Below are 25,195 nucleotides of genomic sequence, written 5' to 3'. Positions count from 1 at the left end.
TACAAAATATTGTTGACACGGTTGTTGTTGGAACTACCTGTATTTTGTTACAGTAACATCATGTTTCTGTTCTGTATGTTACAAACTGTTTTAGTTTTGTTCTCCCTCTGTCTGTACTAACATGTACTATGTGCTTTATACTGTAACTCACTATGGTCATGCTAATAAAGCCTCTTTGAATTGAATTGACTGAGGGAGAGAGAGGGAGAGAGAGAGAGAGGGAGAGAATGAGGGAGAGAGAGAGGGGGAGAAACTGGGGGAGAGAGAGAGGGAGAGGGGGTAGAGGGAGGGAGAGAGAGGAGAGGGGGGAGAGAGAGGAGAGGGAGAGAGACTGAGGGAGAGAGAGGAGAGGGAGAGAGACTGAGGGAGAGAGAGGAGAGGGAGAGAGACTGAGGGAGAGAGAGGAGAGGGAGAGAGCCTGAGGGAGAGAGAGGAGAGGGAGAGAGACTGAGGGAGAGAGAGAGCCTGAGGGAGAGAGAGGAGAGGGAGAGAGACTGAGGGAGAGAGAGGAGAGGGAGAGAGACTGAGGGAGAGAGAGGAGAGAGACTGAGGGAGAGAGAGAGCCTGAGGGAGAGAGAGGAGAGGGAGAGAGACTGAGGGAGAGAGAGGAGAGGGAGAGAGACTGAGGGAGAGAGAGGAGAGGGAGGGAGAGAGTTAACCAATGAACCAGAGACACACCTCATGGGACACAACACCCACAGAAACAGATCCTTAAGAGATCCTTAAAGTCGAGCTGAACCCAAGAATGACTTTTCTTTTCTTTTAGTTCAAATACCTGGGTATGCAGTGCACCTATTTAATAATGTATGCAAAACAAATCACAAAAATCTAATTTCTTTAGTTTTTCACACTTTTTCACATCAAAAGTTCATTTTTCAAGATTTCATTGATAACAGTAATGTACAGTTTGCTGACGTCACCTAGTACTATCAAATTTCTACCCCATTTCAACCAATCATATCACGACATACAGCTGTCAATCAAATCTTCATTTCAGGATCATTTTCTCTTCCAAATGAAGGGGAAAATGGCGCCCCTAGTGCCTGTCATCTGGCAGAGTTTATAGCCCTAAACTAACTACTAACTTGAGCAAGTATGCAAACTAAATCAAACGGTAATGTCTAAGAATGCAAAGAAATGTAACTGGCTTGTTAAAACACGCATTCCAGGAATATTATTTACATTTATAACGATAATGGCGCGCGCCTCCGAGCCTGACAGCCTCCCTCCATTGCCTCATAAGAAGCAATGGAGGCCCAGAGAACTGAGAGTGTGTAAACAGTGTTCTTCAGGGGAAATAGAAAGTGAGGTCCATTTTCTCCTCTCCTGCCCCCTGCTGTCAGAGAGGCCTTCCTGCAGCAGCTCAGAGCAGCAGTCAGCAGACTGCCCCCTGCTGTCAGAGAGGCCTTCCTGCAGCAGCTCAGAGCAGCAGTTAGCAGACTGCCCCCTGCTGTCAGAGAGGCCTTCCTGCAGCAGCTCAGAGCAGCAGTCAGCAGACTGCCCCCTGCTGTCAGAGAGGCCTTCCTGCAGCAGCTCAGAGCAGCAGACTCGTCATATCAGGGAAAAACGTGTGATGAACTGATGAAACTGTTTAGGTGAAGAACCACAATTGACAGACTTAGCTGCACAATATGTAGGCTAACACTCTGCCATGACATTAGAGGGAAAAACAATGAATTAATAATATAGCCGCAAGCGGCGATGGGCGGGGTTCAAGCCTTGCGCAGATGACAAAGCTTCTGATTCTGACTAGGACATCCTCCTTGATATATCTGACAAGTTTCGCGATCATTGGACAAACAGGTGTGGAGTTACAGCCTTTTTTATGTTAAGCCACGCCCATTTCTGGCGTTTATGGCGCCCCCTTTTGGTTGAATTGCACAAAATTTGACACACATGGTCTAGGATGGTCTCCGAAGACCTCCTGCAAGTTTCGTGAAGATTCCTTAATCGGTCATGAAGTTATGACAATTTAGCTGTGAGGCCACACCCTCTCACAACTTTAACGATCAATATCTCCGAAACTAAAGTAGATTTCAAAAATCCACCAATCACGATTGTAGAGCTTGCTCCATAGATGCTTCCCGGCGATTTTGGTGCAAATCTGTACAACGGTCTAGGAGGAGATGTAAAAAACGTGTTTTCCAAACTTTTCCAAATATCTCAACAATTTTCCAGACGGACCTTAAGGGTTCTTGAGGCAAATTTGTAGAGCAGGTTCACCTGAACATCTGGGAAAAAAAAGTTTGAAAATCGGACAAACGGCGTGGAAGTTATGGCCTTTAACGTAAAACCGTCGATTATAGCGCCACCTTGAGGCCGATTCGAAAAATCTTTCTTGAGCAGCTACCAGCCAACAATATCTGTCATTGGGCCAAATTTCAGGTCTCTACCATTTACCAACTCACGGGAATTTGCGTCGGGGCACTATAATAATAGTAATACCGGTTTTACAAAAACAATAGGGTTTCAGCCCCTTCAGGGCTTGAACCCCTAATGATCTGTTGACATGTGACTACTGTATGTATTGTAACTGAAATCAATTGTATTTTATTAATGTTATTTTGTTTTATCAATTCTTTATGCTTTGGCAATATTGTACTTGAGACATTCATGCCAATAAAGCGAATTTGAATTTGAGAGACTGAGGGAGAGAGAGGAGCAGAGGGAGGGAGAGAGACTGAGGGAGAGAGGAGGAGAGGGAGAGGAGCAGAGGGAGGGAGGTAGACTGAGGGAGAGAGGAGGAGAGGGAGAGGAGCAGAGGGAGGGAGAGAGACTGAGGGAGAGAGGAGGAGAGGGAGAGGAGCAGAGGGAGGGAGGTAGACTGATGGAGAGAGAGGAGAGGGAGGGAGAGAGACTGAGGGAGAGAGGAGGAGAGGGAGAGGAGCAGAGGGAGGGAGGTAGACTGATGGAGAGAGGAGCAGAGGGAGGGAGAGAGACTAATGGAGAGAGGAGGAGAGGGAGAGGAGCAGAGGGAGGGAGGTAGACTGATGGAGAGAGGAGCAGAGGGAGGGAGAGAGACTGATGGAGAGAGGAGGAGAGGGAGGGAGAGAGACTGAGGGAGAGAGGAGGAGAGGGAGAGGAGCAGAGGGAGGGAGAGAGACTGACGGAGAGAGGAGGGGAGGGAGAGGAGCAGACGGAGGGAGAGAGACTGAGGGAGAGAGACTGAGGGAGAGAGGAGGAGATGGAGAGAGACTGAGGGAACGAGACTGAGGGAGAGAGGAGGAGAGGTTGAGGAGCAGAGGGAGGGAGACTCACGGCTCTTGCACACCATGAAACGCTCTGCGGCACGCCTCCTGTGAAAGCCTCTTTGACGCTGCATCTTGATAGGCTGTCTTGCTCTATTTCCGCGTCTGATTGGTCCATTTCAACCTCGCGCCCCCTGCCGCTGGAACCGCCCAGCGTTTCGCTGTCGCAAACTAGAGGCTGCTTGTCTCCAAGCGGCTTCACGCTCGCGGGGCGGGACTAGGGCGGGACCTTTCGTTAAGCTACCCAATGACAGCTCTTCCTACACATTTCGTCCAACCACCCTTCTGTGTACCTCGACCTGAAAATGTTTCTACAGCTCCAAGCTGGAAGCTGGTTTCCACGCCCACAAAACGCTGCGTCACAGCGGAAAAGTGATTTTGCCATTGTAGGTGTGCACGAGCCGTGAGGGAGAGAGGAGGAGAGGAAGAGAAGCAGAGGGAGGGAGAGACTGAGGGAGAGAGGAGGAGAGGGAGAGGAGCAGAGGGAGGGAGAGACTGAGGGAGAGAGGAGGAGAGGGAGAGGAGCAGAGGGAGGGAGAGACTGAGGGAGAGAGGAGGAGAGGGAGAGAGACTGACGGCCCCTGACCACCAACATGGGCGGTGAGCGATGTACTTGCTATCGCCCTGTCAAGCCCTGCCCGCTGCTACAGCGTGGTTGGCTGCTCTTCTGTATTTCCGTCTTCAATTGGTCGATTTCGAAATGGCCCCTCCTTCCCTCCCTGCCGTCTGTCGCTCGTCACCTTGCAAAGCATGCTGGGATACCTGGCGTCAGGACATCACAAACGACAAGACGAGAGGAGGGGCCAAAACCAAAATAGACCAATTGAAGACGGAAATACAGCAAAGCAGCCAACCACACTGCAGCAGCAGGACAGGACTTGACAGGGCGAGTGTGAGTACATGTGAGTTGATCATGTTTGGTGAGAAGGGCGTCTGAGGGAGAGAGAGGTTGAGGAGGAGAGGGAGAGAGAGAGAGAGAGAGACTGAGGGAGAGAGAGAGAGGGAGAGAGACTGAGGGAGGGAGAGGGAGAGGAGGAGAGGGAGGGAGAGGGAGAGAGAGAGGGGGAGAAACTGAGGGATTGAGAGAGAGGGAGAGAGACTGAGGGAGGGAGAGGGAGAGGAGGAGAGGGAGGGAGAGGGAGAGAGAGGGAGAGACTGAGGGAGGAGAGGGAGAGAGAGGAGGGAGAGGAGAGAGAGAGAGACTGGGGGAGGAGGAGAGGGAGAGAGAGGAGGGAGAGGAGGAGAGGAAGGGAGAGAGACTGAGGGAGGGAGAGAGAGGCACAGAGACTGATGGAGAGAGAGGAAGAGGAGTAGAGAGAGAGGAGGGAGAGGAGGAGAGGGAGAGAGACTGAGGGAGGAAGAGAGAGGGAGAGGAGGAGAGAGAGGGTGAGAGACTGAGGGAGAGAGAGGAGAGGGACAGAGACTGAGGGAGGGAGAGAGGGAGAGACTGAGGGAGAGAGACTGAGGGAGAGACTGAGGGAGGAGAGGGAGTGAGAGGGAGAGGAGGAGAGGCGGAAAGGGAGGGAGATACTGAGGGAGAGAGAGAGGGAGACATTGTGCGAGCACCAATAAGACAGGCAAGGCCACACAGCAGCCGAGCTGCAGGCGAGGCCACACAGCAGCCAAGCTGCAGGCGAGGCCACACAGCAGCCGAGCTGCAGGCGAGGCCACACAGCAGCAGAGCTGCAGGCGAGGCCACAGAGCAGCCAAGCTGCAGGCGAGGCCACACAGCAGCCGAGCTGCAGGCGAGGCCACACAGCAGCAGAGCTGCAGGCGAGGCCACACAGCAGCAGAGCTGCAGGCGAGGCCACACAGCAGCCGAGCTGCAGGCGAGGCCACACAGCAGCCGAGCTGCAGGCGAGGCCACACAGCAGCCGAGCTGCAGGCGAGGCCACACAGCAGCAGAGCTGCAGGCGAGGCCACACAGCAGCAGAGCTGTGAATGTGAGCTGCAGGAATCGATTCCTAGTTTGTTTAAATGTCATTTATCAAAGCATCTGATTTGATGCAGAACAAACAATCAAGTCAACAGCTGCTGATGTGGACAAAGCAAACTTACCTACAAGCCCAAATCACAAGCTGCTAACTTAGACAAGACATCATGAAGTCAACATGCTAAACTAAACACCAGACATCAAACACATCACGATGCATCTATGTGACTTTTAGGTGAAGAAACAGTAGCCCCGTTTACATGGATTGTTTTCATCAATCTGATTGAAATCAGTCGGATTATATGAATCTGATTTGATCTGTATACATGAACGCTAAATAAAGCGATCCACGTTCAATCCACGTATACATGATGGCCCCAGCTGAAACCGATTACAGACATGTGCAAACGGTCTCTCCCACTACCTGCAGAGAAGAAGAGGTGCACTTCTGTCTACCACTTTTCATGTTTACCTCTGGAAAAATGGATCTAGTGCTGCACGATTTGGGGGAAAGGTGTGATTAGCGATTATGGTGGACAATATTGTGATTTGCGATTGTGATTGCGATATAATAAACAAATGGTATCTAGGGATGTGCCGGCATGAGTTTTTGACGGTATGATAACCTTGGACAAAAATACCACAGTTTCACGTAGCCTATCACAGAATAAAATACATGAAATATATTACAATTTAAAATATGTTAAAACTAAATAAATAAAACAATTTGAAATAAAATTATCTTTAAAAAAACAAACATTTGGAGACATTTGCCTGTCCCAAACATGTAAAAAAGAAACACTAGAAAAATAGAAACTGCGCTGTGTTACAGCACATAGAAGATGGCTCAGACTGCAAAGTTAGTTACATGTCTGTCAAGTAGGCCTAATACAATAATACATCTCGTTTATTTCTTTTGTAGCGATAGATGGCCTTAAACGCCACACTCACGTGACACTTCTTGAGAGAGAGACGAGGTAACGTGCATCTGCAGACTTTATCGAGGGACCATGAAGGCATCATGTGACAGACTAGTTAGCGTTAGAAGCCTGGAGGTGCTGCTGCAAACAGCTGTGACAGTGTTTTCTCTGATATCAACCTGGTTAATCTCGCTATATTCTTCATCACAGCGGGTCATTACCCACTGTGCACTTAATCGTGCACTAGTTCTGCATAAGCACCTGCAGCTCTCTCCTTATTTTACTGACATTCTCGCTAATCACACGGATGTTTACATGCGTTTCTGAACGGCTAGCTAGTTATTAGCATAGCTAGCTGTTAGCGATCATGGATGTTCTCTCCCTCTCTCTCGGTAAGATGTTATGTTTGTGAACCTTGCTGCACATAACATTACTTATTTGCGGGAGTGCATGGGAGAAGTCTCCCGCTACGCTAGTGTTGATGCCCAGTGTGATGGCAGAGAAACGTGTGTTTGCTGCGTCGCGTGTAACGTTAGTTTAGAGGAGGCACACACTCAAAAAGACATGAACAAATAATAATAATCGCACACTTTTGCAGTTATGTAATCACACGTGCTGTCATTTGCGGCTCTACGGTCTTAGCAGTTAATCATCCTCCAGAGATATTTGGCCAGGAGAAGAAGAAGAATGTACCGCTCTCAGGGTTTCTATTAAGAAGTTTGTCTCAACCACCGTCCAGTTCTTCTGCACTAGAGAGCGCATGCGCAGAATGAATAATCCACTCTATCAACAGAATCCACTCTATTCAGCCGTTTATATGCAGCATCAAGCTGATTATCAATCGGCGTAGACTACCTCTTTCAATACGATCGAAAATGTAAAACGATCCGGGTGAATCGGGTCAGCTAAGGTGTTTATATGAGACATTTTGAATCCAACTGACCTATCGATCCCATTATAAGTAGGATTTTTGGACCCATGTAAACGTGGCTAGTGTCACTTACAGATGATGTCATCATGTATAAACTATGAAGATGATGTCATCATGTATAAACTATGAAGAAGATGATGTCATCATGTATAAACTATGAAGAAGATGATGACATCATGTATAAACTATGAACAAGATGATGACATCATGTATAAACTATGAAGAAGATGATGTCATCATGTATAAACTATGAAAAAGATGATGTCATCATGTATAAACTATGAAGAAGAGGATGACATCATGTATAAACTATGAAGAAGATGATGTCATCATGTATAAACTATGAAGAAGATGATGTCATCATGTACAAACTATGAAGAAGAGGATGTCATCATGTACAAACTATGAAGAAGAGGATGACATCATGTATAAACTATGAAGAAGATGATGACATCATGTATAAACTATGAAGAAGAGGATGTCATCATGTATAAACTATGAAGAAGAGGATGTCATCATGTATAAACTATGAAGAAGATGATGACATCATGTATAAACTATGAAGAAGATGATGTCATCATGTATAAACTATGAAGAAGAGGATGACATCAGTGACTACGTTTACACACAATATTCCACTATTATTCGGAAAATGACAATATTCTGAATTTGAGAAGGGTCATGTAAACAGCATATTCCAGTTGCATTTTCCAAATTTGCCCTTTCTCCGAATTCGGCATTTTCCGACTAAGACATCTGGGTTATTCCAGTATTATTCTGGTTTTCGGAGGATTCTTTGATCATGTATACAGCGCATTCAGAATATGCGTCTCAATCAGGGTTTTTACCGCAGTTTGTGACGCATGTTGCCTGTTTGTGGTCAAATGATGTGTGCTAGAAAGTCTAGAACAGGTGATATAATCATATTAATCCATCATCTCTGGCATGCAAAAAGAAAAGCCCACATTTCTGATCGGGAGGAGATGAGAAACATCGATTTAAAGAGAGAGAGAGAGTAGCCTATAGTGCCCAGTGCCCACGGAAGTCCACAAAGCTTGCGAGCCTGCGAGGTAATAACGTAGGCTGCTAGCCTACTTTTTATGAAAGACTTGGATGCGCAACACCAAACTTTTCAGCAGCAAGCTCCTGAAATGGACCAAGTGATGCTCGTAAGAATAGTGCTGCTCTGTTTATTCTCAACAGAAAAACTCCGTGGCTCCGCCTACCTGCATCTCTCTCTCTCCCCCCCTCCCTCACGTGTCGGGGAGGGCGAGCTACGGCTGCATGTAAACGGGAATATTAGTGGATTATTCATTTAGTCGGAATATTGTCATTTTCCGAATATGGGCAAAAAGCGGAATATTGTGTGCATGTAAACGTAGTCAGTGTTGTAGCCAGCAGGCACGTGTGGCTGCCTGCCTCAGGCACAAAGAGAAGCATCTTCTGCTTCCAGAAGACACTACCCACAACAACCAGCAGAGGGTGACAAAAGGAATACAAAACAGATCTGGCTCCAGCATGTATGTATGTAGGCTACTGTGTGTGTGTGTGTGTGTGTGTGTGTGTGTGTGTGTGTGTGTGTGTGTGTGTGTGTGTGTGTGTGTGTGTGTGTGTGTGCGCGTGCACGTCTATGTGTGTTTTTGTGTGTGTGTGTGTGTGTGTGTGTGTGTGTGTGTGTGTGTGTGTGTGTGTATGTGTGTGTGTGTGCGTGTGCGTCTGTGTGTGTGTGTGTGTGTGCGTTAGAGCTGTCGCGATTCCTCGAGTACCTCGAATAACTCGAATAATTAAATTGATCGAGGCCAAAATGATTCGCCTCGACACGGCATTTAGAGAGACTGTTTCTCACGGACGCTTACTGGTGTGGCACAGCGCTCTTCCTGTGTAAACACGTGAGGACACAGACAGACCAGAGAGCAGCTATAGCGACTAGCGAGCGGACCCCGCAAAATGGAACGAGGCGACGGAGAAAGCAGACAGGAGGAGCCGGGAAGGGAAGAACCAGGGCCGAAAAAGCGACCGAAACTGTCTAAAGTGTGGGATCATTTCACGCTGAAAAAGGACACGAACTCAGTGGTGTGCAAGTACTGTAAGACGATCCTTGCATATCACAACAGTACCTCGTCAATGCTTCAGCACCTGAACCGTAAACATCCAGTCTACGCATCCACCAGCGCATCTACGTCGAGCGGAGCAAGGTAACGTAACGTTAACTATACACAACGCTAATGTAAATGTATGCTAATGATTGCTACTTGATATTAAGACTAGTAGTAGTTGTGCTGCTGGCTTGCCACGTTGCCAATATGACTATTAGTAACTGCATTCACGCTGCATTTTTTTGATGTGGCTTGCCGTTTTCTGTGAGAAATACAAAGCTCAACCTAACGTTAACCTAACGTTAGCAGCTAATTTAACAGCGTTGTGTGTGTGTGTGTGTGTGTGTGTGTGTGTGTGTGTGTGTGTGTGATCACACTAGCCTGTTGGTGTGTGAGAGAGAGAGAGTGAGTGTGTGTGTGTGAGAGAGAAAGAGTGTGTATGTGGAGAATGTACATTTACACACCCTAGACCGGTCGACTCTTCTCATGATGATTGCAAACAACTATTTAATTGGTGCATTTTAGGCTCCAATTATTACACCACCTGACCTGTTATCTTGCTATTCTGATATTTGTGTCAATAATAGGCAACAGGTCTAGGGTGTGTAAATGTGCATTCTCCAGTTTTGTTATGAACTTACCTAATAAATATCAATATTAATTATTATTTCACCTCTTTTTCAGCGGATCACAGCGTACAATGGACAGCTTTATAAGGACGGGTCCATCATGTTCAAGTGAACAAGCAGCTGAGTTCAGCAATAGCATTTTGAATATGATTGTGACAGACATGCGCCCTCTGTCCATGGTGGAAGATAAAGGATTCAGAAAGATGATTTCGAGTTTCAACCCGAACTACACACTTCCCTCAAGGACCTTCTTCACGAATAAGATGGAGAAAAAGTATGAGGAGGTCAAAGGCAAGTTGATCGAGAGGCTTAAGACGCCAAACATGATGGCACTCACTACTGACATTTGGACAAGTGTAGCGACAGAGGCCTATATGGGGGTGACGTGTCACTTTCTGAGAGAGGATTGGGAAATGTCCCACTGCCTTACAACCATGCCCCTTGAAGAGAGACACACGGGTGCACATATTGCAGAGTGGATTGAAGAGGTTATGTAGGCAGTGAAGGAGAGAGGAAGTGAAGTGGTGAAGGGTTAAAGGAAGTAGGCAGTGAAGGAGAGAGGAAGTGAAGTGGTGAAGGGTTAAAGGAAGTAGGCAGTGAAGGAGAGAGGAAGTGAAGTGGTGAAGGGCTAAAGGAAGTAGGCAGTGAAGGAGAGAGGAAGTGAAGTGGTGAAGGGTTAAAGGAAGTAGGCAGTGAAGGAGAGAGGAAGTGAAGTGGTGAAGGGCTAAAGGAAGTAGGCAGTGAAGGAGAGAGAGTGTTGTGAGGGACTTGGATTTTTTTTTCCCAATATTTTATATATAAAAAAATCAGCCCTCAAAGTCTTGGGACTTGACTTGGACTTGAGCTGAAGAAGACACTAGTTTAATACACACCAGTATGTGTAGAGACATTTATTTTTATTTATTTTATTTTTTAGGCACTGCTTAGCAAGGCAAGGCCCAGATTACGTCACCTCGCTCAATAATGACAGAAAAAAGAAAAAAAAGCACTGGTTGGGTTCATGGTAAAACTAAAGCAGTAAATATGTGCAATTACCTTGAGTTAATAAATACAGTTTTCTACAATTTAACTTGGTTGTGGTTTCCCCCTTTTTGCATGCAAGTTTGAAAGTGTTCCAATATAAACCACTAATGTGTGTACTCTTCCATTTTCCTTTGTTGTGAAGCTATCATACAGCGACCAGCGTGCTTGTGCACAGTTTACTGACATCACATTACAGGATTTCTGGGTCTTAAAGTTCAAATGTTTCAGTTATCTCCCGCTGCCATTTGGAAGCAGCAATGTGTGAAGTTGCCTCATGCAGCTGTAAGGTAAATGAACGATGTAAACTAGCTAGTTTCATTCATTCATATTATTTAACGGTTGCTGTACACTGGAAGAACTCAAACGTCAGGTTGAAAAGATGACACTGCCAGTTCTATGCAATTTAAAAATAAAAATGTTGTTTTTTCTAAGAAAGAAACTAATGTAGTTGTTTATTTGAAGAGATTTATCTTATTTTTTGGTGTATAGTTACGATAAGCCTTTGAAAACACAAAAAAGGGTTCTTATCCGATTACTCGATTAATCGATGGATTATTCGGTAGAATACTCGATTACTAAAAGAATCGATAGTTGCAGCTCTAGTGTGCGTGCGCGTCTGTGTGTATGTGTGTTTATGTGTATGTGTGTATGTGTGTGTGTGTTCGCGCGTGTGTATGTGTGTGTGTGTGTGTGTGTGCTCGCGTGTGTATGTATGTGTGTGTGTGTGTGTGCTCTGCTTCTGCTCAGACTGACTCCTATAATCAAGTTGTGGAGGCAGGGTAGGTAGCGCTGTCTGTTAGTCACCATGTGACCCCATGTCACTTTTGTGACCGATACACCCCACACACACACACACACACACCTCAACCCACGCACACAGACTCGGCATAACACCACCTACTGGCAAACACAGAAAGTGGTTTATCTCTAGAACTATTTGTCGGATCAACTTCAAACTTTGTGAGGGCGCTTAAAGGATAATTTCGTTTTTTTCCCAACCTGAACCCTATTTTCCACACTGTATGTGTCTAAGGGACTTATCGTGACATACTTTTTTCAGATTGGTTGAGTACTCACCAAGCTAGCCTTGTTTACAGCTCGAGCATTATCGTCAAACAACTACCAGTGTAACCCAGTCGGGCAATTGCGCACCATCATTCCACGGTTCATTCTCAGTAAAAAGAAAAAACTGACAGCTTGAATTTCAGGTCGCAATTTTTTCTCTCTGTAGTGATCTGACCTGGGACGTTTGAATGCAAGTAAATAAACAAACAGATAAATAAATAAATAAATAAATAAATAAATAAATAAATAAATAAATACATAAATACATAAATACATACCGGTAAATAAATAAATAAATAAATAAATAATTAGGCCAGCATTTATTTTTCAAAACGTGTAGCGACATCTGGCCACTGAAAGGGAATGGTGTCTATATGGGACTTGGCTTTTAATTGAAGTTTTATGGTATTAACAGACTGACAGTTCATTTCTTCAATTTCATCATAACACATTTTGTCAGCCATCTTGTTTCAGAATAGGATTTGAATGAATAGATGTCACACATGAGCTTTCTATTTCAATAGAAACTGAATAATACATTCAATTTATATAGCGCTTTCCTAAGTACTCAAAGTCGCTTATTTAAATCAAATTTTGAAGTATTGAATCAAACTAAATATACACTTACACTTCCTCAGGCCTGGTTTCAACCACCGCACTGCATCATGGTCCACACTGTGGGGGAGGGGGGTAAATAAAGTCAGACAGCATCATCTCTTTGATAATGAACAAATAACCTTCATAATCTTCCATAGGGGGGATTTTTCCAGACGCCATTAATATCCTCCATTCAACATCAAACAATATTTCACATCTTCTAGCAGCTCTGTTCACACTGACTTCATAAATCAGAGTCAATGTTCATGTTGGTGCAGACCTGAGTCACATGACCAGACTGAGTCTGTACACTAACACGAGTCACTCCACTCCTGTCAATAATGGCTGTAACCATAGTAACGTTTACTGCAGACCAATATGGCGGCTTCCTGTGCTTTTAGTTTACTGGACACTAGTAGCACCAGTAATCAGAGGCCTCAGTTCTCTATCAGATTTTAATAAACCTCCACTGACAGACAGCGGTGTGGTTTCTCTTCTCCCACCTCATGAACTTTAGACTTTAAAGAAAAACTACATTTGGCCTCAAGACACAGAACTGGAGGAGCAGCTGCAGTGTTGAGGAGACAGACTGATAGAGAATAACTGGAGGAGAAGCTGCAGTGTTGAGGAGACAGACTGATAGAAAATAACTGGCGGAGCAGCTGCAGTGTTGAGGAGACAGACTGATAGATAATAACTGGTGGAGCAGCTGCAGTGTTGAGGAGACAGACTGATAGAAAATAACTGGTGGAGCAGCTGCAGTGTTGAGGAGACAGACTGATAGAAAATAACTGGCGGAGCAGCTGCAGTGTTGAGGAGACAGACTGATAGATAATAACTGGAGGAGAAGCTGCAGTGTTGAGGAGACAGACTGATAGAAAATAACTGGTGGAGCAGCTGCAGTGTTAAGGAGACAGACTGATAGAGAATAACTGGAGGAGAAGCTGCAGTGTTGAGGAGACAGACTGATAGAACATAAGTGGAGGAGAAGCTGCAGTGTTGAGGAGACAGACTGATAGAGAATAACTGGAGGAGAAGCTGCAGTGTTGAGGAGACAGACTGATAGATAATAACTGGAGGCATAGACGGATTATGACTTCACGGGCCCCTGGGCATGCCCCCCTCACGGGCCCCCCCTCACAGCGCAAAAAAAAAAAAAAAAAAAAAAATTTTTTTTTTTTTTTTTTTTTTTTTTTTGCCCCCCGATTTTTTTTTATCCAGAATGCAACTCGGGCAAGTTATCAGATATCTGCACTGATTGCAAAGGGTGGACAGCTTTTTCATGTGGTGACTTTGTGAAACAGTGTCTGAATGTGGCTGCAGATATACTGTGTTCACTCCTGAGATTGCATCCCTGCAAATTGTCATGGCAAATTGTTTACAAAAGATGAACAATAAAGCTGATTTTCAAAGTACCTTGAGGATTTTTCAAGTTGTGAATTAAGTCAAATTTCTCTCTTGATTACAAAGGTGGAAAATACAACTGTTTTTAACTGGGTGTTTACTGATTAAATGTTTAAGCTCCCCACAAATGCAGATGTTTTTTTTTAAATATATATAACCAATTGCAAATTATTACAATTACCAAACAGATAAAAAGTAGATTATTATATTGAAATGTTATTTTAGATTTAGAATGTTAATTTTCTATAAAACACAATACATTTTAATGTAATTCCACAACGTTTATTTTTGGCCCTCAGCCCTCCACCCAGATTGAGTTTTGGCCCTTCATGGGAAAGAATTTGGGCACCCCTGAGCTAGAGTCTCTTCGCAGGCCGCCTGCGAAGTGAGCTCAGGGGCCCATAAGCTAGAGTCTCAGCTGTGAAGTGAGCTCAGGGGCCCATAAGCTAGAGTCTCAGCTGCAAAGTGAGCTCAGGGGCCCATAAGCTAGAGTCTCAGCTGCGAAGTGAGCTCAGGGGCCCATAAGCTAGAGTCTCAGCTGCGAAGTGAGCTCAGGGGGCCCATAAGCTAGAGTCTCAGCTGCGAAGTGAGCTCAGGGGGCCCATAAGCTAGAGTCTCAGCTGCGAAGTGAGCTCAGGGGGCCCATAAGCTAGAGTCTCAGCTGCGAAGTGAGCTCAGGGGCCCATAAGCTAGAGTCTCAGCTGCGAAGTGAGCTCAGGGGCCCATAAGCTAGAGTCTCAGCTGCAAAGTGAGCTCAGGGGCCCATAAGCTAGAGTCTCAGCTGCAAAGTGAGCTCAGGGGCCCCATCAGTTAGTCTCTTCGCAGGCCGCCGCAGGAGGCCTGCAAAGAGACTCTAGCTCATGGGCCCCCTGAGCTCTCGGGCCCCTGGCGAGTGCCCGGTATGCCCGTTCAGTAATACAGCCCTGACTGGAGGAGCAGCTGCAGTGTTGAGGAGACAGACTGATAGAAAATAACTGGAGGAGCAGCTGCAGTGTTGAGGAGACAGACTGATAGAAAATAACTGGAGGAGCAGCTGCAGTGTTGAGGAGACAGACTGATAGATAATAACTGGTGGAGCAGCTGCAGTGTTGAGGAGACAGACTGATAGAAAATAACTGGAGGAGCAGCTGCAGTGTTGAGGAGACAGACTGATAGAAAATAACTGGAGGAGAAGCTGCAGTGTTGAGGAGACAGACTGATAGAAAATAACTGGAGGAGCAGCTGCAGTGTTGAGGAGACAGACTGATAGAAAATAACTGGAGGAGCAGCTGCAGTGTTGAGGAGACAGACTGATAGAAAATAACTGGAGGAGCAGCTGCAGTGTTGAGGAGACAGACTGATAGAAAATAACTGGAGGAGCAGCTGCAGTGTTGAGGAGACAGACTGATAGATAATAACTGGTGGAGCAGCTGCAGTGTTGAGGAGACAGACTGATAGAAAATAACTGGAGGAGCAGCTGCAGTGTTGAGGAGACAGACTGATAGAAAATAACTGGAGGAGAAGCTGCAGTGTTGAGGAGACAGACTGATAGAAAATAACTGGAGGAGCAGCTGCAGTGTTGAGGAGACAGACTGATAGAAAATAACTGGAGGAGCAGCTGCAGTGTTGAGGAGACAGACTGATAGAAAATAACTGGAGGAGCAGCTGCAGTGTTGAGGAGACAGACTGATAGAAAATAACTGGAGGAGCAGCTGCAGTGTTGAGGAGACAGACTGATAGAAAATAACTGGAGGAGAAGCTGCAGTGTTGAGGAGACAGACTGATAGAAAATAACTGGAGGAGAAGCTGCAGTGTTGAGGAGACAGACTGATAGATAATAACTGGTGGAGCAGCTGCAGTGTTGATGAGACAGACTGATAGAAAATAACTGGAGGAGAAGCTGCAGTGTTGAGGAGACAGACTGATAGAAAATAACTGGAGGAGAAGCTGCAGTGTTGAGGAGACAGACTGATAGAGAATAACTGGAGGAGCAGCTGCAGTGTTGAGGAGACAGACTGATAGAGAATAACTGGAGGAGCAGCTGCAGTGTTGAGGAGAGACTTTAAATTAACCATCATAAAGTTAGGTAATGTCATGTAACAAGAGGCCGTGTGTGTGTGTGTGTGTGTGTGTGTGTGTGTGTGTGTGTGCATACGCACGTGTGTGTGCGCGTGTGTGTGTGTGTCTGTGTGACAAGCGGCTGTCCACTCCGCTTCTGGTTCACACTATTCAAAGCGACTGAATCCACTTTCAGATTTAGGATCAACAGCTGAACGTTTCAGTTTCATTCAAAATCTTCTCTCTCCATAACTGAACTGTGTGAACTGAACAGCATGAAGCTACAATGAGGATCCACAGCTGGATTTAGCAGCAAATACATAGCTATATCAGCTCGTATCATTAGCGCAACCGCATAGTAGCTCCCATCGGCTCCACAGAGCTATCTATGTACCGCTTGCGACAACAACAACGTTAATTCAAGCATTTGAGCATAATTGCATCGGCAGAAATTACATTTCCGATTATAAGGCTATCGTTATCGTCTGATAACAATGTTGTGCCGATATCATCGTGCAGTAGAGATGCACGGGCCACAGTTATAACTATTGGTTGAGTACTCACCCAGATAGTCTAGTTTACAGCTCGTCAAACAACTACCAGTGTAACCCAGTCGGGCAATTGCGCACCGTCATTCCACGTTCGCTATAGGGATGGGAATTTCATGCATTTTCCTTAACCGTTAGTTGCGCAACTTAACCATCAGTTAATCGGTTAATTGTTAACGTTGTTTCTCTCCCCCAACCCCCCCCCCCCCTGTAAAAAAATCACGTCTCGTCTTTCTCTCAGTTCAAGTTCTATTTAACCTCACAGTCACACAATAGCTGCATATCATTTATGTGACATTCATGGCATGAATCACAAACGAAAATAATAATAAAACTATAATTAGCCTAAAAACAATAAGGCTCACCTCCTTTGAACAGCCGCCTGTCCTTAATAGTCATTTCAACAAAGGGGGACGTGATCGCCTGGTTCAATGAACTTCATGAAATCCCTCACCGTCCACCACGCTTCTTTTCCACCATAAAGCAAGGCTTCTGTGTTATTGTCTCTAGTCTGCACGCACGATGCCTGCTTCAATCGCCTAGTATTAATATTTAGCTATAACTTTTATTAGTAAATTTTGAGAACGGCGTTGCAGTATTTACAGATTTACTTTTAGAGTGTAGTCATTCTATGCTGTTGCTAGCGCGAGCTTGCGGCTAATTTTAGCATCTGTTTTGTTTCATGTTTGCTCAATTCACTTCCTACTTCCTCATGCATGTGTGACGACCTTCTCACGTGACCACTCCTTCTGTTGCGCTAGCTGGGTGAGGTACGCCCTCTGCTGGACTGGTATCATTAACACACTGTGAGCTATGAAGACTGAATTGATGACACAAAGTAACAATGTTGTCAGTCAAAACAGTTAATTAATTTTAATCGGTTACGTTCTTAACGGCAGTTAACGGACTATCGGTTAATCATTAACACCCCTAGTTCACTAAAATTGCTTGTTTTGCTGCTGGGAGACTCAAACTGTCATAGTGTCTGGCAACATGGAAACGACTCTATAAAGGAATATTATTCTCCGGACAGAGAAAATGGGCATGAACAGGCAAGGAGAGAGAGAGAGAGGAGCAGGCAGAGTATATACCCTCCTCTTCAATGCTGGAGACCGGGGTTCGATTCCCAGCATGTTCAAAGTAAGTCTACATTTCAACCGTAAGTCACATTTAATATTATTTAAGCCTGCCTAACCCAAACCATTTCTCTAACATTAACCCAGTTGCTTTAGGTGCCTAAACATAACCGTGACACAAGTTGTTGCTACGCTGTCGTGGTTTTGAAGAATGAGGAAAAAGGGGTCCTGACCAAACATCAGTTTTTCACAAGTTGGCAGACGTTAACTCATTGAGTGCCATGGACGGACATGTTCGTCATTTCAAATAGTAACGTAGAGTGCCAAGGACGGACATGTTCGTCAATTGCGTTTTTTGACGGTGGGGCGTCGATCAAAGCCTTCTGCCTCTCCTGTACAAATATTATAGCTATTGGATGTGTCTAACCTATTTTACAGAACCCTTAGGTGGCGACAGTGCTCTCCACATAACAGAAAGGCAAGGAAAAAACAAAGAAGAAGTCGTTATGGAAACGGAAATCGCATCGCATCCGTATGCATCGATATGCTGAAGCACGTTACTGCAGCTGTGCCTGCAGCAGCCAATCTGCTCCCACAATTGAGCCGCTCCATGTCGGTTGCGACAGCACATCCGCACATCCACACCGTGGAGTTGTTATTATTCTCAACTGGAAGCATCGTTGCCGGTGACAAACACACGCGGAACGCTGTAAAAAAGCAGGATGTCGAGCACCCTTCACTGTGCGCACAGCAAACTCAGCAGAGAGCCACCACAGACAGGAGGAGGAGTGTGCAGTTGAGGCGAGGCGAGGCGGGGCGGGGGGGGGGGGGGGGGGGGGGCACGCAGAGCAGCACGCAACACCCAGACAGACCCAGGCAGCAGGACAGGATTGACAAACGCAAGCCAGAATATCCGATGCCCACCAGCAGCAAATCAAGACCAGCAAGAAGCTGCAACCAGCAGCGCACGCAGGGGCCAGCGCTGCTGGTTGTAGCTAAAAAATATTATTCTGCCAAACAGAATTCCCTGGCCTTCACTGTTTTATTGAAGGAAATTATTTTTGAGGTGTGACTACATTAGAAAAGATTAGCTTCAGAGTCAGTGATGTGCTTGAAATGTTTAATTTCACAAAAGGCCAATTATCTCAGCTTCTAGAAAAAAATTGCTGTTTTTGGATGAATCAAGCTATCTTCTCCGGCTCATAACTAAAGAACGGAAAATGGGATCAATAAACTTTTTTTTGCAGATGATAGAATAGAGTCTCATCGTTCTTTGTGCGTGTTCAGTGTTTACATAGTAATATCACACACTATTCTGTGGGCCTCGAGAAATCACTGAAAACGCTCTGAAACTCTGGCACTGGGAGCATCCGTTCTCCAAAAGTGGCTGGCACTCAATGAGTTAACCTCTCCATACCTGAGAGAGTCCAGTCTCCATTGTGGATCCTCCAGTCCAGCAGAGAGCAGCTTCACTCCTGAGGCTCCTGGATTATTGTAGCTCAAGTCCAGCTGTCTCAGATGGGAGGGGTTGGAGCTCAGAGCTGAGGCCAGAGAATCACAGCCTTCCTCTGTGAGCTGACAGCCTGACAACCTGCACACATTTTAAATACTTTATTTGGTTCCACAAATTACATTTCATAAGCAGGGAAACAAATATATCAGGGTCAATTAATACTGAGCACTTATGGATACCCATAGCACCTCCTTCTCCACACTGCTAGACTGCCAATAATTGCTGAGACAGAGCAATATTTGACAGTTTGTTTGGCTCTTGCCCTTGTCAGGCCAGCAATCTGCAGGCCTCTCATGGTGCATTTATGTACATGTCCCAGGCTTCCAAATATAAGCACACTGTATCTACAGGTATAACCTAGGCTCGTGATGGTCTCGAGTAGTGGTTGGTATTTTATATATTTGTCTTGGAATGCCTGGTCCATGTACAGATCAAAGACACAGCCTACCTCTAGCATCAGCACCTGCTTATGGCTGGTGTCAACAAAAACAGCGTCGGGTGTATTGGGGATATTAGCAAAGACATCACAGGCAGACCCAAACCACTCTGGTACCACTCTACTGTGCTTATACACACACACACACACACACACACACACACACACACACACACACACACACACACACACACACACACACACACTAAAGCAGTGGTTCTGGTCTAGCCTCATGACCAACATTTTCCCTTAGTCATTTACAGAATTTAGCCTAAATTGTAGGGTAATTTAGCCCTCTTCACAACAAGCTAGCATGGCATGTTGGTACCAATGGATACATTAGGTCTTCTAGTTTCATATGGTACTAGTATCTTCACTCTCGCTTTAAAATGGGCCTGCTAGCATCTGAAAGATAGTAATGTTGGCCGCCGATGCCAGCATTCTCAATGAGTAGACAAACGTTTTTCTCATGCACACATCTGCAAAACGGCCCCGCGACCCACCTTTGGGTCCCGACCCACCAGTTGAGAAACACTACTCTAAAGCACGATTGCTTATGGTGCAACAAAGTTCAGCTCTTTGCATGGCAGCCAGCTGGCAGCTGAATGGCCTTCAGCCGAGAGCACCAACTGAAGCTCACTGCCACTCTGAATATTAATTTGAGTGTGAACCACGAAAATAAATGCAATGTAACTGCCGACCAGTTGCTGCTGTATTGTCTTCCAGGAGGATCTATTGTTGAATGTGTTCACCAACGTGTTCAATGTGAGTTTTCAGGAGGTTTTCTCCTCATTCAAACTCTACAAACTGCTCCAGCTGCAGCTGGTCCTGCTAACTACTTTATATTCTTGTCTTGAAGGCAGTCAGGTGTTGCATAGCCTCAATGTTACAACTAAGGGGAGTATTGTGGCAGTAAAGATATATTTGAAATTAAATTTGACTCTTTCAACTTTTATTCAGTAGCAAAATTAACCACTGAAACCTACAGAAAGTGATTTTGCATAGTTATGAAACTCAACATCGCCTGATATGAACATTTTTGTAATAACATATTCACCTTCATCACACAACACTAATAGTTTGTCATTGCTTATTTTGAGCCTAAACCTAACCCTCTAAAAAAAGAGATCATAGCTCTCAGTGGAAGCTCTTAAAACCAGCTACATGTTGGATATTCCCATTAATAAACTGCTCTGAAATCACTTATTATATGTGACATGCTCAGACAAAATCAGTCACATGTAGCACAGGCCCGCTGTTTGTGTAGAAACTTGATTTTATAAGAAAATGCTGATTTTGGCTGTTTTGGGGTTTCAGAAGATTTTAGTAAAATAAACCATTGGTTTTCATTCTCTGTAGCGATTATTGTGAAATTCAAATGCAGCTCATAAAGTTAGGGTGACAAGCATAACTAGCTTACTTTGTCAAACTTTGAGGCCGTTTTTCTCAAAACAGTTTGGAAACAGTCAAGACATAAAGGGCTGCATCTCACTCAATATTTGGAGAACAAAGATCATTTTGATAATTGACATCACCGGAAAGCAGACATTCTCCTCTTTCCAACAGTGTATAAAACTCAAAATGTGTTTCGGGGTCAATGTGACTGATTTCATCAGAGCAGGTCACATTATTACAAAAAACTGTCTCCAATATTTGTGTTTTCATACAGTTCTGCACTCAGTTTAACAGAATCTGACAAGTCCTTTGCTTCAGATTTCACCAACAGATGCAGTGTGGAGAGAAAGAATGAAATGTTTTCTCAGCAGGAGAGAAAGTATAGCTGCATTTTGGTTTCAAAAATTACATCAGCAGGAAAATGAGAGTTCAGGTATTTTCATACGAATGTAGAGTAGACTTTAAATGGTCTGTTAAACAGTAATGGTGATCCTGACCTGAGACTCTCCAGTCTACAGTGTGGACTCCTCAGTCCAGCAGAGAGAAGCTTCACTCCTGAATCTTGGAAGTCGTTGTTAGTCAGGTCCAGCTCTTTCAGACTAGATGACTGGGAGCTGAGAACTGAGGCCAGAGCTTCACAGCTTCTCTCTGACAGCTGACAGACACTCAGCCTGAAGCACAAGAAGACATGCTATTGTTATATTGTGTCATTATTGCATTTTCCTACTGACAGACTGTGTTGATGAGGCTTACTGACACTTATATGTAATGTCATCATTGTATGATTTCTACTGACAGACTGTACTGTTGAGGCCCTGGTCTAAAGCAGGTCCACACTAACACTGACAGGAAAACTGGTTTGATTTCCACACATGGTGCTATAAGGTGATTGGATCAATAAATCCTCCAAAATGGCACATGATTTGTTATGCTGCACAACGAGCCATGAAAAAATAAAAAAGTGGATATAAATTAGGAAACACTTTAACACATTGAATGCCAGCCATGTTTTCATTCCTGTAGGTAAGTTGTGCCAGGGGTGTTTTTGACGATTCTGGCTCATTTTAGAAGAGCCGAGGATTCTTTTCTGTTAAGAATTCATGAACACCAATCATCTAAAAATAACTAATAGAATGTGTGCTTTCTCTGTCTAAAAGAGTTAGTTTGCAGAGTTAGTAGTTATGTAGATATTAGCCGTTGAGTACAGCATGGTTTCAGCGTCTGGAAATTTATTCAGAGATAAATGGCTTTTTGTGAAACAGTCACTTTAACCATTCATTTTTGGCATCAGTAAGACCGTCAGACATTCTAAACAATAGTTTTGAACAGTAATTTCCTCCATAACAACAGGAAACACCCCTCTCATTCAAACTCCTCCCTCCGTGTGTCTTCTCCTCCTTCCTCCTGGCTTCAGCGGGCGTGTCAGAAGCGCGTTGTGCTGCCTGCCTGTCTGTCTGCGTGCCTGCCTGCCTGTCTGCCTGTCGGGCAAGACGAGTCTGAAACGGATTACTGTAAAATCGCGTCGCCATTTCCTTGAATGGCTTTCTCCCGCGGTGTGTGTGTGTGTGTGTGTGTGTGTGTGTGTGTGTGTGTGTGTGTGTGTGTGTGTGTGTGTGTGTGTGTGTGTGTGTGTTCGCGCGTTGCTGCGCGGCTCTGGGGGGAAGGGATCTCTGTCCGTTCTGTGTGTGTGTGTCCGGGCTTTTCCGCGGGAGGCGGCTGCTTTTGTGGCTTTTGGGTCCCGTGGCTGTGACTTCTCTCGGTCTCTGTCGCCACTTAGTGGTCGGTAAAATAGATTACACGCATGCTCTTGCTCCAAATACTTATCTGGAAGATGTAAAAGGGGTTGATTGATGTCCCACCGTCAAAAAAACATGTAAGACGAGTTATTTCGGCTCTGGCACTCAAGCGCTGGATTATGTAAGACGAATTATTTCGGCTATGGCACTTAAGGTGTTAAAAACAAATGGATAGTAAATCTGCAGCCTCAGTAGCTCATGAAGGCTTTCCACAGTCTCAGCTCACAGGGAACTATCTCCACAGTGTAATTCAGGACCAAAACTAGTCTGCTTTAAATGTGTTCAGTGACATTTTAATATGAATTATAACTAGTAACCAGAGGACAGATGTTAAAACTGGGTAGATGATGTTGTCACCTTCCCACTGTTTAACATCTAGCTGCTCTATTTTCAACTAGCTTCACTGGCGTGAAGCTGTATCAATACAAGTCAAATCATCAAGTAAAACCTTCAGGACAACCTTTGCAGATTCAGGAATCCTGTTTTGAGAGAATGGACCTCAGTTTGGGAAATGTGTTGAATCAACTGAGAAAAACTGTGAACTGCCTTTACCTGAGAGTCTCCAGTCTGCATTCTGGAGTGTCCAGTCCAACAGAGAGAAGGTTCCATCCTGAATCTTGCAGGTCATTGTAACTCAAGTCCAGCTCTCTCAGATGGGAGGAGTTGGACTTCAGAGCTGATGTCAGAACTTCACAGTCAGTCTCCAACAAGCTGCAACCACTCAATCTGAATAAAGAATAAAGCAATAAAATACAATACTCCTTTAAATCTTTAACCAATCCAGTGTCTTATAATCCAATGGACTTCAGCATGTTGTCAGTGTGGATCAGCATCATGTCAGCCTTATATAGTCTTTCCATCTGAAACCAGACAGACTGTCACTCCTCTGTTTCAGGATTGGCCCATTTTCCTTGAAAACTTCCTGTAACAGACCAGATGAATACATCTAAATGCCAAGTAGTTTAAAATAAATAAATAAATATGTAGTTATGGTCCAGAATCCACTTTTTTGGGGACACAATTTTCAGATGGCAGTTTATCTGGAAAAGTTGTAATACAAGCAGAATTTGAATTGGATGGGGAACTTAACCCTAACTGGACCCTAACTTAACCTGAACCCTCCAATGGACCTATCGCTAAGTCCCGCCGCGAACGCAGACGAGCCAATCACAGGGCGTGCAGCTCTACAATACACTCGGACATTCTCAGCTTGGAGTTCTATAGAGAAGCACTAGAAAACGCGAGTTTCCTCTGGTTTTATACATTTATAAGTTGAAAAAATGGTCAAACGATGTGCATGAGGGTAAATTGACCATTACGAGGTATCCTGGGAGGCCAGGCAATGGATAATATTAAACTAGTAAACGTAGATCCACTCACATCCACAATGATGCTGCTGTTTTGGACGTTAAATCTGCATCGTGGTGACAGCGAGATGAGTCCTCTCCCTCATTTGCCTTGCGTGATCCAAAAGTATCATTATATCATCATGGTATTCAAAAAGTCGGCAAAAGAAAATGCTGAATTGTGCGAGTTTCCAGTCATTACGTTATGCACGTAATGCCGGAGTTGGTTGAAGAGGAGGCGCATTGATTGATGTGATTAAAACATCGCCAGACACCAGTCAAACCCTAAAACAAGGGAATTAATCTCGTTCCCCAAATAAATGTGAGGTAGTCATTAGAGAAAACATGATGGAAAAAGTGGTCTGCTGTAGGCTATGCCTCTCCTGATCTGCTACACCCATGCGTGCGTGCTGTTGTCTCGCTATGAAAAACATCAACACTATATTAATTTAACGTTTGTTGATTATACAGAGGTAGGCCTACTATATTAATTTAACGTTTGTTGATTATACAGAGGTAGGCCTACATAAAACAGATTGCCAGGCGCCACTCTTCAATTCGGCATATATATAATCCACGGAGAGGTTACTCAAGTGAATAAAATGTAAATTCTGGATGTCAGTCGCCTGTTATCCCCACTGGTTATCTCGCTGTCTTCCTTCGTTAAAAGTGCATGTTTGGTTTGATTCGCTAAAGCCGTTTCCATGCACTTATCTAATTTCTTTTTAGCGATAGCTTTAAATGTTGTACATCGCCCTCCATGGCATAGTGAAGTACTTTATGATGGCTTCTAGACAATATCCAACACGTTCTCACTCCGAGCGTGTAGCATATTGACGCTTTGTCCCATCCCTTGTGCGTCGCTTGTTACTAACATGGTACCCTTGAGCGACCCATGAAACGACTTGGGCTTTCCGACTAAACTCAATGTAAACCCATGAAAGTCATCTTTGATGCTTATGGCAACTGCTCCCCCATTAGCCTAACTGCTCCCCCATTAGTCAACTGCTCCCCCATTAGGGTCTGGGGGGAGGTTAGGTTTAGGCGTGGGGGGTGGGAGAGGTTTAGGGTCTGGGGGAGGTTAGGTTTAGGCATGGGGGGTGGGAGAGGTTAGGTTTAGGGTTAGGGTCTGGGGGAGGTTAGGTTTAGGTGTGGGGGGTGGGAGAGGTTAGGTTTAGGGTTAGGGTCTGGGAGAGGTTAGC

The 25,195-nt window shown here is 44.9% G+C and overlaps 2 protein-coding genes across 2 annotated transcripts in view; both read right to left on the bottom strand.

Annotated features, from left to right (window-relative positions):
• Positions 1-25,195, bottom strand: part of LOC310791526 (synapse-associated protein 1-like) — a gene marked incomplete at both ends in the record, with an annotated part of 582,682 nt that overhangs the window by 494,853 nt on the left and 62,634 nt on the right. The window lies entirely within an intron of this gene.
• The window catches only part of LOC310791104 (NLR family CARD domain-containing protein 3-like), a gene marked incomplete at both ends in the record, with an annotated part of 68,127 nt that overhangs the window by 2,204 nt on the left and 40,728 nt on the right, over positions 1-25,195 (bottom strand). The window contains 2 exons of the mRNA XM_083652805.1: positions 12,474-12,520; positions 18,925-19,016. Coding sequence (XP_083508931.1) covers positions 12,474-12,520; positions 18,925-19,016 — 139 coding nt within the window. The remainder of the gene's footprint in view (positions 1-12,473; positions 12,521-18,924; positions 19,017-25,195) is intronic.

The sequence above is a fragment of the Poromitra crassiceps genome, assembly GCF_964638095.1.
Source record: "Poromitra crassiceps genome assembly, chromosome: 16".
Lineage (NCBI taxonomy): Eukaryota > Metazoa > Chordata > Actinopteri > Beryciformes > Melamphaidae > Poromitra > Poromitra crassiceps.
Note: the sequence above shows the minus strand (reverse complement) of the source record. Positions and strands in the feature narration are given on the sequence as shown.